Below are 16,899 nucleotides of genomic sequence, written 5' to 3'. Positions count from 1 at the left end.
ACAACAAGTCCTTTAGATTCTAAAGCCCTTAATGAGATGAGATTCTTCTTCAACTTTGGCACGTGTCGTACATCCTGCAAAATTCTGGTGGATCCATCATGATTCTGTAGCTTGATTGAACCTATCCCGACTGTCTTACATGGATTATCATTACCCATGTAAACAACCCCACCATCGAGTTCTTGAAATTCAAAGAACCATTCCCGAATGGGACACATATGATAGGTACAACCTGAATCCAATATTCACTCATCTGGATGCGATGATGGTGAAAGCGAGACAATCAAAGAGATATCTGATTCCACATCACTTATGCATTCTGCAACATTTGCATCTTATGGAGCCTTCCCTTCTTTATCTTTATTTACCATTACAAACTCAAAATATAGTATTCAATATTACAAAAAAAATTCAGACAACCCAAGGGCGAACCTTCGGCTCTTGATACCACTTGTTGGAAAAAACGGGTAATTTTCCCACTAAAACAAAACACTAACAGAGCTACCCGACAAATAATATTGAATACTATAACAAAAGAGAAAGCAACATAATACTAATAAATAGAGCGGAATAATAAAAGAGATAAAGAGGAAAAAAACACACCCGAAACTTGTTAACGGAGTTCGGCCAATTTAGCCTAATCTCCGAGTACAGCTAAAACAGCTCGCTTTTACTAATGTGGGAGAAGATATTACAAATTGGGATAGTAGCGATGAAGGAGGAGAGGTTAATTTATAACCCTCAAACCCCCTCCCCAAATAATTCTCACCGATGTGGGACTTGGGATTAACAAGTATCTTCTCATAACGCCTACATCTTGGTTTATTGACATATATTTTTGTGTTCGCAATCCAAATGTTATCCAAACTCCTTTCAAGTTCCTTCGAATTATTGATCCCTTGGAATTTCACAAAACCAAATATTTTCCCTCTATTGTTCAACTTGTATGCAATGAACACATGTTCCACCTTTCCACACCTTCTAAAAATTCTCCACATATCATATTGACCAAATTTGGAAGGGAAGTGTTAGAAGAAAAAAGATGTAGATGTGTTGCTAGTGTTCCTCATTATTAACACTAAGCATCATAATGGCACCTCAATACTAGTTAATCCTAAACAAATGAGAGAATAACTACTATGAAATCTCAAAAGTGGAGTGAATATAACATGTTTCTAAAAATAATCCGTTCTAAGTAACACTATTATTGAATTTGTAATCAAAAGTCATAGACTGGTGTGGTATTCAAAGAGAAATAAGATGTTTATTAATGTATCAAAATTCTATTGTCTTTCTGAGAATAGAATATTTTGAGACATTACCTCTTAAAAAAATAATTATATTACTTTGAATACATGTTCACTTTTATATTTGAGTCTGAAATACTTTTTTTTTATCAATAATAACAAATTTGATCAAGTGAGGCAATTAGGTTGTCCCAACCCATATATACAAAAAAATTTAACATTGAACACTATATTTATAAATGACCGCAACTCATAACCATTGTCCCTAATAAAATTGCTCTTTCATTAGTATAATCATGGCTAATCACAAACTTACATGTTTATGCCTCCCCAAGATAGTTTACGTAGCCAAAAAATAATCATTGTTGTGATTAGTGTATGTATAATATTGTTGTTGTCCACCCGTGGTATGGTTATCTTACTAAGACTCTCCCTTTGATACTTAGAGGTATAATGTTTAGTACATGTTTTTCTGGTTGTACTTCCTCTAGTTGTAATCATCATTAAGCACACATGGGTTCTTGTTTGGGAACCTTGTTTACGTAAGCTTCCTCCTTATCATCTGCTTGTTCTTTTCTATAGTTGCGCTCTTTCACCAAGCGATTATGTTTCATTCACTAGCATTTCCAATGTAGTTTCCTTCATTTGCAGCCTTTGCATCTAGAGTTCCTACTTGTGCAACAAATTTCTTTTGGCCACTCTTGTTTTGATTATCTAACTAAAACCTTCCCTTTGGTAGTTAAAGGTACAATGTGTTGTACATGCTTCTTGAAACCTGCCTATATAAAATACATGAACACATATATTCGAAAAGAAAATGACAACCAATGCACACAATGATATCCTCTGCAGTTAACATCCTAAATTTCGAGGCACATTTTTCTTAAAAATGGAAAGCTATGAAATTTTACACTGCACGAATTCATCACATAATGTTTAAGCTTTTTGTTTATGCCTATTGATTTCTCATTCACTTTATACCCTCAATGCCTAACCCCTGCTCCCTTTGTACCCTTGCACATTTTTTCACTCTTTCTTGCACCTTGGATGTATAATTATACCTCTGTAGTAGCTTTGCATCTCTTTGGCTTTCTACCCTGCCTCATGTATTTATTCATTTTAACCTCATATATTTTATACATATAAGTGGGCACAAACACCAATCTGATGTGAACCTTGCTTTGGGTACCTTATTTGTGATCCAGGTATAAGCCTTTACCTGAGCAAGGTTGAACACCTCCTCAAATTCTTTTACCCTACTCCTAAATGTTATTTTTATGTGTCCATATAGTCCATATTATAGCAACCCACATGCATCTCCATATTTTATTGCCTTGTTTAGATATCCCATTGAGGCTAAATTGAGAAAAAAAATGGTTATTTGCTTCATTGTGCTGAGTTGTGGCAATGTCAACCCACTCATCACAAAGTTTTCAAATTTTGCATGTTTTTCCGTGTTTTTCGTGTTGTTTTGTATTCAAAGAGGTGTTTTTTCACTCTTTCTTGCACCTTGGATGTATAATTATACCTCTGTAGTAGCTTTGCATCTCTTTGGCTTTCTACCCTGCCTCATGTATTTATTCATTTTAACCTCATATATTTTATACATATAAGTGGGCACAAAACCAATCTGATGTGAACCTTGCTTTGGGTACCTTATTTGTGATCCAGGTATAAGCCTTTACCTGAGCAAGGTTGAACACCTCCTCAAATTCTTTTACCCTACTCCTAAATGTTATTTTTATGTGTCCATATAGTCCATATTATAGCAACCCACATGCATCTCCATATTTTATTGCCTTGTTTAGATATCCCATTGAGGCTAAATTGAGAAAAAAAATGGTTATTTGCTTCATTGTGCTGAGTTGTGGCAATGTCAACCCACTCATCACAAAGTTTTCAAATTTTGCATGTTTTTCCGTGTTTTTCGTGTTGTTTTGTATTCAAAGAGGTGTTGAATTGTCTCCTCACCTCTCCCAATCATGACACATAGTCGGCTTATCACATCCACCCTCTCTTGACTAAGTTATCCTGTGTTGCTATTTTGTTTAGCATCACTTTCTAGACAAAGTGTAGGGTTGTTGGTTAGGCTCTAATTCTCCAAAGTTCACCAAATAATTCATCATATTCCCCCACACTTACATACCTGATTTTATTATATGTTGATTTCACAAAATAAAAATTAGTGTCATTCTCCTTCCAAACCCATTTATCCTTCTTTCCTATGTCTATGGTGCATTTTTCCAGATCATTCATTAATGTAGCTATTTGCCTTTTCTTCCATTCAAGTCATTGTCTTCGCCATTCTAATTTCATCCTTCCTTCCACTCACCCATCTCCCTTACTCTAGCATTCTTAGCAAGCAAATTCAAAAATAACCTATGAAAAGTTTATAATAGTGGGTTGTCTATAAGTCAATTGTTTTCCCAAAAGCAAATTTGATCCCCTATAAATATACCCCAAACAATACTATTATCGTACCAATTTTTCTTTTTTCCTTTACCACATACATTTCTAAGATCCTTTCACAATCGAGATTCAAGCTTTCTTTCTTTTTTGGTATCTAGACTCCTCCAAGACCCATACTTTGATTCTAAAACTTCTTTCCACAATTTTTTTCATCTTTTCCCAATCTCCACTTCCATTTTTCTAATAAAGCTACATTAAACCATATAAATTCTTATTCCTATCCCCCGAGCCCCATATAAATTCCTTTAATATATCTTTATTTTAGGATAACTTTGTGAAATATGTTGCACTTGAGAGGAGACTAATAAAGTACCATAATTGAATGCTTTAAAGGTTTTAAGTTGAATTGTGTTTAATTTTATATTATTAATCTTATGCCAACGAAAATATCTCTCGAAATACTTAACAATACATGAACTATTTAGCTTTTATTAAGTAAGAAATTATAGGGTCAACCAACTTTCTTATTATTATAGAAAAAGCTTCCTTAATTTTTTATATAACTAGTTATTATATTTCAAACTATTGAGGTATAAAACATTGGTTCTTTTCAAAGGTTATAGGCCAAACATGTTACGAAATAAACATAATGTGGGTGTGGAAGTGACTAATTTGGAGAAAGGAGGTGGGGAACTAGATATAGCTTAAGACTTTGATTCAATCTCTTATGGTGAATACCTTACTTATAACGACATTTTCTCTCTTACAATTCACTTTTGTTCCACTTTTTTTTTTCTAATTTTTAATTTATGTTGTTTTAAATTTTCCTTTTAAAATAAAATCAAGTCAAATACTACCTCCTTCGATTATGAAGTAGTCACATAAACATTTTTTTATCGTGACCACTTTTTTTTAATCAGAAAAAAAAATACAGATAAAGAATAAACTTTTGCAATATGAAAAAAAAAAAACTATTCTCTTAAAAAAAATCAGTCCTCAAAATAATGACTTCATAACAGCTTACATGTTCGACCATCATGTACATTACTACTTCACAATCATTTTGAAAAAAAAGGCAAAAGTGGAAGCAAATTTTTCAACCTTCAAGATACATTTTTTATCCAAAGAGCTTCTTTCAGAAAATGACCTTTAATTACACCGAGCATTATAAATTTTGAAGCGTAAAAATATAAGGAGACACGATAATTTAACTAATTTTGTTCAGATAATTTTAGTAAACTCTCTAGAAAATGAATTTTAACCCTAATTCTATTTCACAAAACTAATTTGTGAGTTGAAATTTACATTTATTTATGTGCTATAATTTGGATCATATTTTTAATAAATGTAGTGATTTCCAACTATTTCCAAACGGTTCAACTATATTTTATCAAAGAACAAATCCAAACAAGATAATCAAAGTTTTTTTAACACTTTCAAATAAAATAAAAAATAAAATTAGTTTAATCCATAAATTAGCTTAAACACTGTCATATTTTTCAAAAAAACTTATCTTAATTTACATATAAATTAATTGAAAATTTTGTTTCATTTCTTTATTTTCTTATCTTACAAGTATTTTCTGTTGGATTTAAAATGTTAGGATTGGAATCACAGTGCGGTTATGGGATTAATTTTTCTTGATGGAGTCACAAACTTTTTCTATTACATTAATTAGCTAGAAATATTTGTGCATAGGGACTTTATTATAATGTTTCTATCGTAGACATGTTAAGTATATAGTTATATTTAGCAGTAGGTTGCGTATTTTATGTGTAGTATAAATATCCAATCAATCTTTTCGTATCAACAAGTCTTATCATATTCTCTAGTATTATTATGATGAATTACACAAAAGTACTAGCTACTACATTCGGTTCTAACGTGTTTGGTACACTAACACATGATAGTACAAATCACTTTTCAACAAAAAAACAGCTTCTATGAATTCCAGTGATATTAGTCATTATTTTCAGCCACCAACTACGATTCATTGCTAGGATTCTAAGAACAATATCCAAATCTAGGTGAGAAACCTTTCTACCAAGTCAACTATATATTTATCTACAACAAAACAAAGATCCAGATATTTTTTAATAAGTTTGAATTATAATATATGTTAGGAGATTATTACACTTTATAATAAAACATCCATTTTATATATAACTATTTAACATTCTTATTATGATAATATAATACTATAAATATGAGTAGATAAGATAATTTTTAAACTTGATTGATATTATATTATAATAGGGTTGTTAATTCATTGTGCAGGAGATGAAGGTTGTTAAAACTTAATTTTCTTTTTATGATATGTATTTTCTTTTTTTAGGTTGTATTGGGTTGAACAAATTATCTGTGAAAAATGTTTTGTGTAAATGTGAATTGAAATAGGTGAAAAGTTAATAACGTAATAAATAAGTTGCTACTGTTAAAAAACTGACTGACTTTATGAATATCACATAATTTATTATGAAAGTCAAATAATTGATTATGAAGCCTACTTTTGATTTCTTTTAATCTTTTTAAATAAAATTATGTAAATATAAATAATAGCATGAATAGTGAAATAAAATAGCATTATAATAAAAGTGCTTTTATCTTATTTTCTTTATTTTTTAAAATTCAAACCACTCTCATATTTACCCATTAATTTATCTATTCTTTCTCTCTCTTTTTCACTTGTTTACTTTTCATAACATCATTCAAACATAGTGTGGCATTCCTCTGCAGTTATCTCCATGCCCTTCCAGTTTTCTACAAAATCTATCATCGGACTTTGATTCTTTAAGGTTTGTGCATACGTTTGCAAAATTTGCCTTTTTCGCCATACCAATGTTCCCCATTCTCTCGTTGCTCTCTGGTTTGGTTTTTATGTTTTCTTGACTGGTCTTGCTTTCTACCCCCTTCTGAAATCTAGTTCTGTTTACGTATATTTTAGTATCGTCGATTCTAATGTCATCTAATTTCTTTTTCTAGTGTTCAACATTCCTATCCTAAAAAAATCTTACAAATCAAACCTTCTTCCTTTCCAATCGATCTTCTATTGTATGAATACTTCCTTGAGTCTTCTCCTGAAATATCTTCCACATTTCTATTTCACCGGAATTGCTTGGGAAGTTTATGAAGAAAAATGTTGTTTCATTTTTGTTTTCCTCCTCTAGCGTTGTTTCAATCTAAAAAGTAGACTCTGTCTTGAGTATTGATTAGTTTTTTTTACCATGAATAAATAAAATTAAGTGAAACACTTTAAAAATGTCTCAATATAAAATTCTCCAAGACCTGCTCATCACCTACCCATTAGTGATTCCAAAACATATTACATTACCATCTAAATTTAAACCACAGCATCTTAACACAGTCATGCTCTAGCTGCCTATCCCTTTCATATATTTGGAATGTTGTTCACAATTTATACTGCATAATCTAGTCCTAATTAATATCGACCAGTCAATTCTGCCAACAATAATCAGAGTTATATTTCTTTTAAATCTCAAATGCACATATCACAATCACTTTACTCGCATACCTGGCTACTTATTGTGACCACATTTTTGCTGCCTAAATTGTAGAAGTCCAACCCATTCTCCTTACCTTGCCATTAGCTTTACATTCGTTTTCCATCTTCAATCTCATCATCCAGAAACTTTACACACTTTGTAGGAACTAATAGAAGGAAATAAGAAAAAACAAAAACTTATAGCAACTGATTGAACATAATTGCACAAAATTAAAAAATTGATTTTATTCATTTTGATTTACTCAATCATATATATAATAAAATTACAATTACGGTAAGCTATCAAATAAAAATACTAACAAACCTATAAATTGACCATTAATGCAATATAAGGGTAAAATAGTTTAAGGGTAATAAAATCAGAATTAATAATAATAAAATCAGAATTAATAACCAACACTTGGCATGTGCAGGCTTCCACCTTCGTGTTCATTTAGTTTTCAGCCAACTCAAGCCCCAATCTCCACCTGACTATTTGTCTAGCTCTCGCCCTTGCTTCCTCCTTCCTCGTGCATCCGTACCTGTTACCTACGATAAAACATTCACCTTCTCCTAGCTGGCTAGGCGTGAAATTAGTCCTTTAAAACACATTTTATAAATTTTTTAACATAGCACACACAACACTTATCCATACACCAATCTAAATAAGAAAAATCTATCAAATATATTATTTCGAAATAATCCATGCCCAAACCTTAAATTGAGTTATACGAAAAATCTCCATGGGATCAATTTTGTCACTTCTAAAGATACCATTATTTCTATGTTTCCATATCTGTTTTATTATTGTCACCCATACACTTCTCCGGACTCTATTTACCTATTCATTCTTCTTTGACATCTTCAACTGTAACAAATGCGTTTTTGCATCATAATGGTTACTCATAATATATCCAACCAAGACTAACACATAGTTTAGTAATCAACCCCTTCACTACAAGAAAATCATTAAATAGAAACCAATTTTAGATAAATAAAATAATTAGTTGTTATAGTGACTAAATTAGAGATTATTTTAAAAACTAAAAAAGTTATTAATTTTAAATTAGTTTATATTATTAATAAATAGTTTCTAAATTGGTATCTAATTAGCTACCAAGTTTTTATTACCAAACTAATTGTTTTTTGTCTCTAAAATTGATTTCTATTTAATGATTTTATTGTATAATTTATCTAAAAGTAATCCACAATTTTCTTAAAACAAACCATCAATTATAAAATAGCTTTGTTGGACGAAATTATTCCACATGATAAGTACTTTTTTCATTATTAATTTAAGAAATTATAGACTAACTATGTCATGCAGTAAAATTTTGTATTCAATTTTTGTGGGTGAAAATTTAATGGACGACAACAGTATTCTGAATAAGATTACCCTATGACTTTTTTTTTATCAGCAAGTAAATTACCCTATGACTTAGTGGAGTGTAAGAAAACCATAACTGGACAAAGAACAATATTTGTACGAGATTCAAAATTATGGTTCAAAATTGATGATTGTAGTTTTGTACGTATTTAAAATATTTCTTGTCCTCCAAATATTAATAAAAAAATCTGTAGTTAATACTGCACTCTCAATTTTCTAAAATATTTTCGTACATCATCTAGACTTATAATTAATATGAGAAAAAAAAATAGTTATGGGAGGCCATTAATTGTGATTGAATGGACATAAAAGGTAGCACCATGTGTGCAAAAGGAAGCTATTTGTAGTTTGTTCTCAACATCTTATAAATAAGGGGCTGTGTATGTATGGCCAAAGAAGGAAGCATAATTGTTCCATAACTAACAAATTTAGTTTTAATTAAGCCTAATGCTCAACACTTAATTGAGAAAGTAGAATTATGGTGGGATTAAGTTTAAGCCCCATCTAAATATATGTCTTTTTTTAATGATGTTGTTTGCTCAACACTTTTCAAATATTTTTTTATTAACTTTTTTTTATCGATAAAAAAAATACACTCTTACAATTAATATATATCACATGCAAGACATGTGTGTAATGAGTACTCATAGTTAAGAGATGTAACCCTAACAAGATGTGAGCCCTTCCAAAAGCTTGTTAGTGATGATGTGACTTAGGAAAAGATTAGAAGAATGATTAAAGATTAATTTTTAGTTAGTGCAAATGATATTGATATTAGTTTAAAATGTGACCGAGGAATTAGAGCGTGAGAATAAAGGGAACGAGATTGTAAGTAGTACGATAGGTTTAAGATAGTAAAATTAAGTTTAACTTATTTGTATTAAACCAATTCACTCAAATGAAATCGGTTTAGTTATATATTATAAAATTGAAAATTTATTAATTAGAAATCAATTTTAAAAATAAAAAAATAATTAATTACTATATTAACTAATTAGATATTATTTTATAGATTAAAAATTATTAGTATATAAAGTAGTTTTTAAATTTATAAATTAAATTTTAAATTGATATCTAATTAGTTAATTAATCTCTAACTATCTACTAAGATTTTAGTTATCAATTTTACAAACTAATTATAGAAACTAATTTATAAATTTTATTAATAATAGAAATCATTTTATATATTAATAAATTTTGCAGTTTTTATAATAGTATATTATAGTAAAATATTTTATTATTAAAATAAAACAATATAATGCTTATGTATTTAAATATTAAAATATGATATTTGAATTGAAAAATTGATAAAAAACCTAATGGAGTTATGTGGACAGATAGATAGATGGAGACAGAGGAGCAAAGATGGACAGAGGAAGCCAATGAAGAAATAGAGAAAAAGGTTAGTTTGATTAAAAATAAACTGTATATACTTCTTACTGGAAGGTAATTTAACAAAGAATATATATATATATATATATATATATATATATAAATGATAAAATTATTCTTGAAATCTTTAAGAAGAAATACTTTTTTTCATCTTTATTTCACCTTTAATTATTTTTATTTTTATTTAATATTAAAGATAAATTATTTTGTTAAAATTATTAAACTAAAATAAAATAAAGGATTAAGAATAGGAGTAACTTTTCCACCTTGGCACCTGACTAACAGAACTGCGTTGCAATTCGTCAATTCATATCTGTCTATTTAACATATCTTCAAATATAAGATTAGATATGTAAGAGAAAAGAGAAAATAAATAAAGTGTTATGAAAAAAAAATCATGTAAAAAAGAAATGAAAGAAAAAATTGCACTGTAAGAAAATTATTAAATAAAAATTAATTTAAAAAAATAATTAGTTATTATATTAATTAAATTAGATATTATTTTAGATACTAATAATTATTTTTTTAATCTAAAATAATATTTAATTTAGTTAATAAAGTAATTAATTATTTTTTGTCTCTAATGATTTTCTAGTAGTAGTGATAGATAAGAGTAGTAATTTTTCTTTAGAGATAATATTCTTGTGTGAGAGGCTCAGACAATAATTGTTAATGGTTGAACAATTGATTCCTTTCATTCAGTAAAAGGTTCTTTGACGACACTCAAGTGAGTATTAGATATTCAGGTGCAATTAATGTGGTAATAATACGTATATTTGCTTTGATTGTTATGCCTACTTATACGGTCTTGATGCTCTTTTACGGTTGAACTCCAAGATTAACATGCATACCATGATTAAGAGTGTATTACCTAGTTTTTCATACACTTTAATTTGTGTTAATATCATATTACCTTAATGCATTTTATATATGACAGTCGGGTACCGAAGTGTCCTGGAATTATTCGGTCTCTACCAGTACACTCATACTGAAGTGTTATGAAAAAAATTATGTAAAAAGGAAATGGAAAAAAAAAAGTAGGTAAAGCTAGTAATTTTTCTTTAGAGATGTCATAATAGAAAAGAAAACTATGCATAATTGCATTTTTTTTAAGTATATTTGTTTCCTTTTCTTATTCATTTTCCATTTGTTGTAAATTTTAACACCCGATCAGACTCCAAATTTAAAAGACAAGCAAATGTGTGTAGGCCATTTGAAAACTCTATGGCACTTTCCCAAATCATGTTGGGACCAAATCAAGTGTTGTAGTGTGTAATATGACTCATGATTTATATCATTCATGTAAATTCAACTTTTCATGAAAAAGAAAGCACGGAAAAAAAGGAAAAAGAAAAGTTGTATCATATATTAAAAAAAATGGACCAAACTATGTTGCACATCATGGAAAAGCTTCTCCACCAAAACATAGAATCGTAGCAAAATTTTGCCAGTAATTGTTTTAACTTATTAGTTCTTGAATAATACATTATCTTAGTTGTACAATTATATATATTCCATTTCATTTTCCTTCATGAATCGCAATAATTAAGTATGAGAACCATTTGAATTGGAAGATCTTCTCAATATCTGTGCAGATGCTCAAAGTAAACAGTGATTTGGGACGCAGTCTCTTGCAGAGTTTGTTTATGATCATTATTTCATCATATATATGTTTCCTTGAAATTTATATATGATCGCATATAGATACTATTAAAAATTATTTTATCTATGCAACTATGGATTCGATCATTATTTTTTTTATCAATAAAAAATAAATAAATTAATTGAAATATTTGATAAAGGATTCAACTTGTTTTTGACTGTTTTAATACTTTTAGTATAATAAAAGTTGAGATGAATAATAAAAGTTGAGATGAATGATAGTTTATATATAATTTTTTTTAATCATTACAAGAAAATCATCAAATAGAAATTAATTTTTAGAAATCAAAATAATTAGTTGTTATAGTGATTAAATTAGAGACTATTTTAGGGATTGAGTAAATTTTTGGTTTCTAAACTAGTTTCTATTGTTGTTAAATGGTTTTTAAATTAGTATCTAACTAGTCACCAATGTTTTAACTACCAATTATTTAGTTTCTAAATTTGATAGCAAAAACTTTGGTTGTTAATTAGATACCAATTTAGAAATCATTTAACAATAATATAAACTAATTTAGAAACTAAAAATTTATTTAGTCCCTAAAATGGTCTCTAATTTAGTTACTATAATAACTAATTATTTTGATTTCTAAAAATTGATTTCTATTTGATGATTTTCTTGTGGTGAACCTTTCAATACATATTTTAGGACAACCAGAGTTACAAATTTTAAAACGAATAATATCTTATATTAGTAATTCACAGTAATGATATTATCTTAAGGGTAAAAACATAACCCTTATATAATAAATATGAAATATGTATATAACCTTTATAAAAATATGTACTCTCCTAAACCCTAACAATTGTATACTCCAAGACAGAATAATTAAGTTTTGCAAGTTCTCTTCATCTTTGTTTGTTCATTGGGATAATTTTTTACCAAAGAAAAACAGTAGATGCTTATAGGTTTTAAAATCCTCACATACCTTACATGAATGGCTAAAAGCTTTTAGGTTAAAGCAAATGACGAAAGCAAATATAATCTCAGCCACACCTTTATGTGTATTCGAGACTCTTTATGTTTGCATTAATGTTGTTGATGAATTGAGAATTAGTTATAAGGGAAAAGAAACGTAGCACCAGTTTGTACAAGTAGAAAAGAATCAACATAACATAAAAATTAGGAAAGTCAGGTGAAAATCAAATCAAATCATATCAATCGAAGTATGTATGTCGTATCTGACATCACAGACGTAGTCTTACCAACAGTATATCTGTTCAAAGACAGTACTACATCTGTAATAATCTTTGCCATTTCATTTAGCAACCCACAAAAAAGTGTAGATACCAGAAAAAAAAATGCCAGAATAGAAAATCTTTTTGATTCTTCTAAATTAATCTGTGGAGAGAAAAATTAACTGTCAAATACCTGGACTCATGAATGTTAATCGCACAGTTAATGCTGTTATTTCTAGGTGGGAATATTAATATGCAGTTGGCAATTCAGAAATTCAATTTAGTCTTGGGAAGATACTCATGCATTTGTTACAACCAAGTGCTCTTAAGATGATCAAATGCAAAGCTTTCAACAAAAAAAATCCATTTCTGTAAAATATCACATCTTCTACTCTTAATTGTTGCTATTTTTTAGTGAATTAACCCTTTGGGTATCTAAAATCGTTTATTTGGCCATTTGCTGCTACGATATATTGTTTAAGCATCATAGAGCTCAGAATGGTCCCTAATTATATTCAAGATCTACAAGAGATGAAGATGTTCTATTTGAACGAAAAATTAGTGAAAGACATGATGAGACAACATGAAATTATTCACAATCAGAAACCAAGTTTCAAAGATGGAACTGCCAAAAATGAATGCTGCATCAAATATACATAAACCTGAAGTAGATGATAATTGCGATATTAATAGTGGTAATACGAGTATAAATACCTGTGTCCATTCCCATAATTATTTATGTAGCTGATACTTCAATCTGTCTATGCATTTAGAAAATTAATTAATATGTTACACCAAACTATCAAACCTTTTGAGACAAAACATGAATCAGATTATTTTAACTTGAAATAGCTACAACTAAAATGAAAACAAAATTGTTTGATAGAAAGCAAATCATACTGTCAAAGGTATACAAAAAAGACACCCCACTACTTCTTCAGAATTTCTCTATGATTTTTACAATCTTGTATGATGTGAAATCTAACGTGGTTTACTTCTATTCTTCTGTATTTAAGTTGAGTTTCATCTATTTGCAATCTCTATATACTTAGAAAAGTAGTATATTAATGAGTTTTGGTTTTTGTACTCACACTTAGTGATTAATAATGTGAATCAGGAAGTGCATGGCTACATGAATAGCTCGACTACAAACAGAAGCGGAAAAACCTTGAGATTTCTGTAGTACCATCTCCTCTTGCAATAAGGTATATAATCAAGTTCTTGAAAAGTTTTAATAACAAAGGAATATATAAATATTAGTCACTGTTGAACGATCTTAACCAAATATATAAATATTTAAAATCTTCTGGAAGGAACAGTTTCTTGATAACTAATTGACATTATGCAATGCCATCGACACTTTAAATATTGGTCAGAAACCAATACACGCAGCTGCAACCTTTGTGCCAACTGTCACACGCCATTGGCTGATGATGAGCAAAAGAAGATGAGGTACAAACATTTTGTGGAAAGGGAATATAGGACAGAAAAGTTACTGGTTGAAAACACAGAAAGTTGCCTTCATATGATTCCTTGGCAAACCGCTAGAAGAGTTTCATTAGAATCAGATGATACTGAAAAATACAAAAGGAAAAGGAAAAGCTAACACACACACACATACAATCTAGTGTAAACGTGGATTGGTGCACTCCTCCCAAGACTTTCCAAAGATTTGAAGCCCTGAAAATTGAAAACTTACAGAACTATGAATATCATCAAAATAGAAGGCTTCTAGAAGAGAGCTTAGTTAGCACTAGTATCATTTTCATGAAACACACAACAACCACACATACCTGTGGATGGATTCATGCTAGCTATGGCACAGAAGTTGGAACGGCCAGTGGATCCATTAGCATCCCAATTTGGAGATAAATTGGAGAAGGGGTGGTACTCACTGTTGTTGTTGAAACATGGTGGTTCCTTAGGGATCATAAGATTTTGGTGATGGTGATGAGAATAGGACATCAATGATGGCTTCAACTTTCTCTTGATCACTATGGATTCCTCAATAACGTTAAAGTCATCTCTAGGTGCTTCACTTCCCACAAGGTGATGAGGGTGAGTGGGTGACCTTGATTGATGCATGAATTGAGAGTGGTTATTTTCAATTGCAGGGTACTTTTTCTTCATGTCTTGTTGCACCCTCCCTGTGTTGGAATTAACATTGCACATAATCTTGTTACTAGTCCTTTCCCTTGCTCTTGCTCTTGCTTTCTCCCTTGACTCCTTCATCTTTGCAGGTTCCTTCTGTGTCCTTTTCAACTTCATCTTCTCCCTTCCAGCCAGCGATGTCGGTGACTTATTATCGCTTGAATCTAACCCATGTTGTAGGTTGTGTGGAGTAGCAGCATCACCAGTGATGAGTTGTTGTTTCTGCCTGATCTCGGAAATCACTTCACAGTCATCATCACACTCAGATGAAGAAGAGAAGCTCTTGGCTCCTTCTTCACTGTTGGTGCTGTTCTTGCTCCTTGCCAGCTCCTTAATTGCTCTCTTGGACTTGTTGAAGAGCCACTCAAGGGTGTTGCTGGCTTTGTCAAACCCTAGCATGTCTTGAAGATCAAAGAACTTGCGAGCAATCTCAATGGATAACCTCACCCTCCGGTCCCTCAAACCCTGAGAGGTGTAAATCTTGCTGTGTCTGTCTTTCTTAGCTGGCTTCTTTGTGAGGAAGCAAGAAAGGCCATAGTGAGGAGCACCACCACCACCATTTGGGTCAGGTTTGGTCATTGCAGAACCTCCACCACCACAGTTGTGATCTGTGACTGGCAAATTGCTCAGTGCTTCTTGGATGTTTGGAGGGTTGTGATGAGTTGGTAAGTAAGGCACAGAAAGTGGATCATGAAGAAGGGTGTTGCTTGCAGAAGCATTCTCAAGGTTGAGGAATGGAAAAGGATGGAATGAAGAAGATGATGAAGGGAAAGAAGGGTAGGGGTTGGAACTGTAAGGGAACATTTGAAGATTTTTTTTTTCTGTCTTTTCAATTAATGAGTTCGAGAGAGGGGACAAAAACCCTAGCTCTTGAAGAAGTGTATGTCTATCTTCCTCCGAACAATGAACTGGTTTTAACCCTCAGCTCCCAACTTAATGGTCCAAAGTGATGCCCCAACACACCCTTTAATATAAAGGGTTCAGAGAAGGGATAGAGCTAGAGAGTAGGGATGAGTTATGCCAACACTATAACCCATCCAAGAAGAAAAAAAAGAGTGCTTAAAGAAATGGTTAAGAAGAAGGGGTTTCAATTAGGCCAATGATGGAAGTTGGATTTGCTTTGCGTGCATAGTGTCTATTGTTATGTGGATGGATTATCTGCTGGATCTGGTTCGTTGGCAGCGAGGAAGAGAGAGAAAGAGAGTGTTGTTTGTGTCTGTGAGAGTGTGAGTGAGTGAGAGAGAAAGAGACTGTAATAGTTTAAGTAAACCGAGTGCAAGACACATAATTTGTGGGTTTTTTGCCTCATTATGTGGAAGCAACGTAAGCAGAGCAGGGGGTCAAATCATTCAACTTTTGAACCCGTTAATATGTGTGTGTTTTTTTCCTGTGATTGTCTCTGGTGTCGTTAGGGTTAGGGTTCTGCTTAGCCCTCACAGAATTTGAAGGAATGAGGGATTAAAAGTAGGTCTACGTAATCTCTGATGCGTTAATTTCAAATTATACATGCTTAACTTCTGAGCAACCAAAATGGGGTGCCTGGTGAAAAATTTATCACACATTGCTGTAGAAATTAACTAGTGAAAATTGGGGTTTTTTCCTATCATGGGGCTTCAACTTTTTAACCCAAGGGTTTCTAAAAGGTGGGTGGAAGTGAAACGGTGCAAACACGGTTCACTGTTTCTTCTGTACAAAAAAAGTTTTGATACCCTTCAACGAGGAAGGTAAGATAGTAAATAGTAACCAATTAATCAATCAATCACCAACAAAATTAACATCTCTCTCTCTCTCTTTAGATTCATATAAAACATGCACTTTCCATTCTGAATATTAATGAAAACTTCCGCACTCCATAATCATTTTTCAAAAATCCATACTTTTCAGACATTGTCACCATAATTTTTTTTGTATACCAGAAATCCACATGAGTATATAGTTTGTTACACTCAAGATATTAAAATGAAACCCTC

General features: G+C 30.9%; 1 protein-coding gene across 1 annotated transcript; it reads right to left on the bottom strand.

Annotated features, from left to right (window-relative positions):
* Nucleotides 1-14,044: 14,044 nt before the first annotated feature.
* Nucleotides 14,045-16,254, bottom strand: LOC137837278 (transcription factor CYCLOIDEA-like). Its single transcript, XM_068646237.1, has 2 exons — nt 14,572-16,254; nt 14,045-14,458 (listed from the first exon to the last, which is right to left on the bottom strand). The coding sequence occupies exons 1-2, from the start codon at nt 15,731-15,733 to the stop codon at nt 14,403-14,405; spliced, it is 1,218 nt and encodes a 405-aa protein (XP_068502338.1). The 5' UTR covers nt 15,734-16,254; the 3' UTR covers nt 14,045-14,402.
* Between the last annotated feature and the right edge of the window lie 645 nt (nt 16,255-16,899).

This window comes from Phaseolus vulgaris, chromosome 4 (assembly GCF_000499845.2).
Source record: "Phaseolus vulgaris cultivar G19833 chromosome 4, P. vulgaris v2.0, whole genome shotgun sequence".
Lineage (NCBI taxonomy): Eukaryota > Viridiplantae > Streptophyta > Magnoliopsida > Fabales > Fabaceae > Phaseolus > Phaseolus vulgaris.
This window is presented reverse-complemented; position numbering and strand designations above follow the sequence as displayed.

What these genes read in the sequence shown, in the direction of transcription:
- LOC137837278 (XM_068646237.1), bottom strand. Translation starts at nt 15,733, where the DNA reads ATGTTCCCTTACAGTTCCAACCCCTACCCTTCTTTCCCTTCATCATCT. An exon ending in TAGCATGAATCCATCCACAG is followed by an intron (nt 14,459 to 14,571) that starts GTATGTGTGGTT and finishes TTCAATTTTCAG; the next exon opens with GGCTTCAAATCTTTGGAAAG.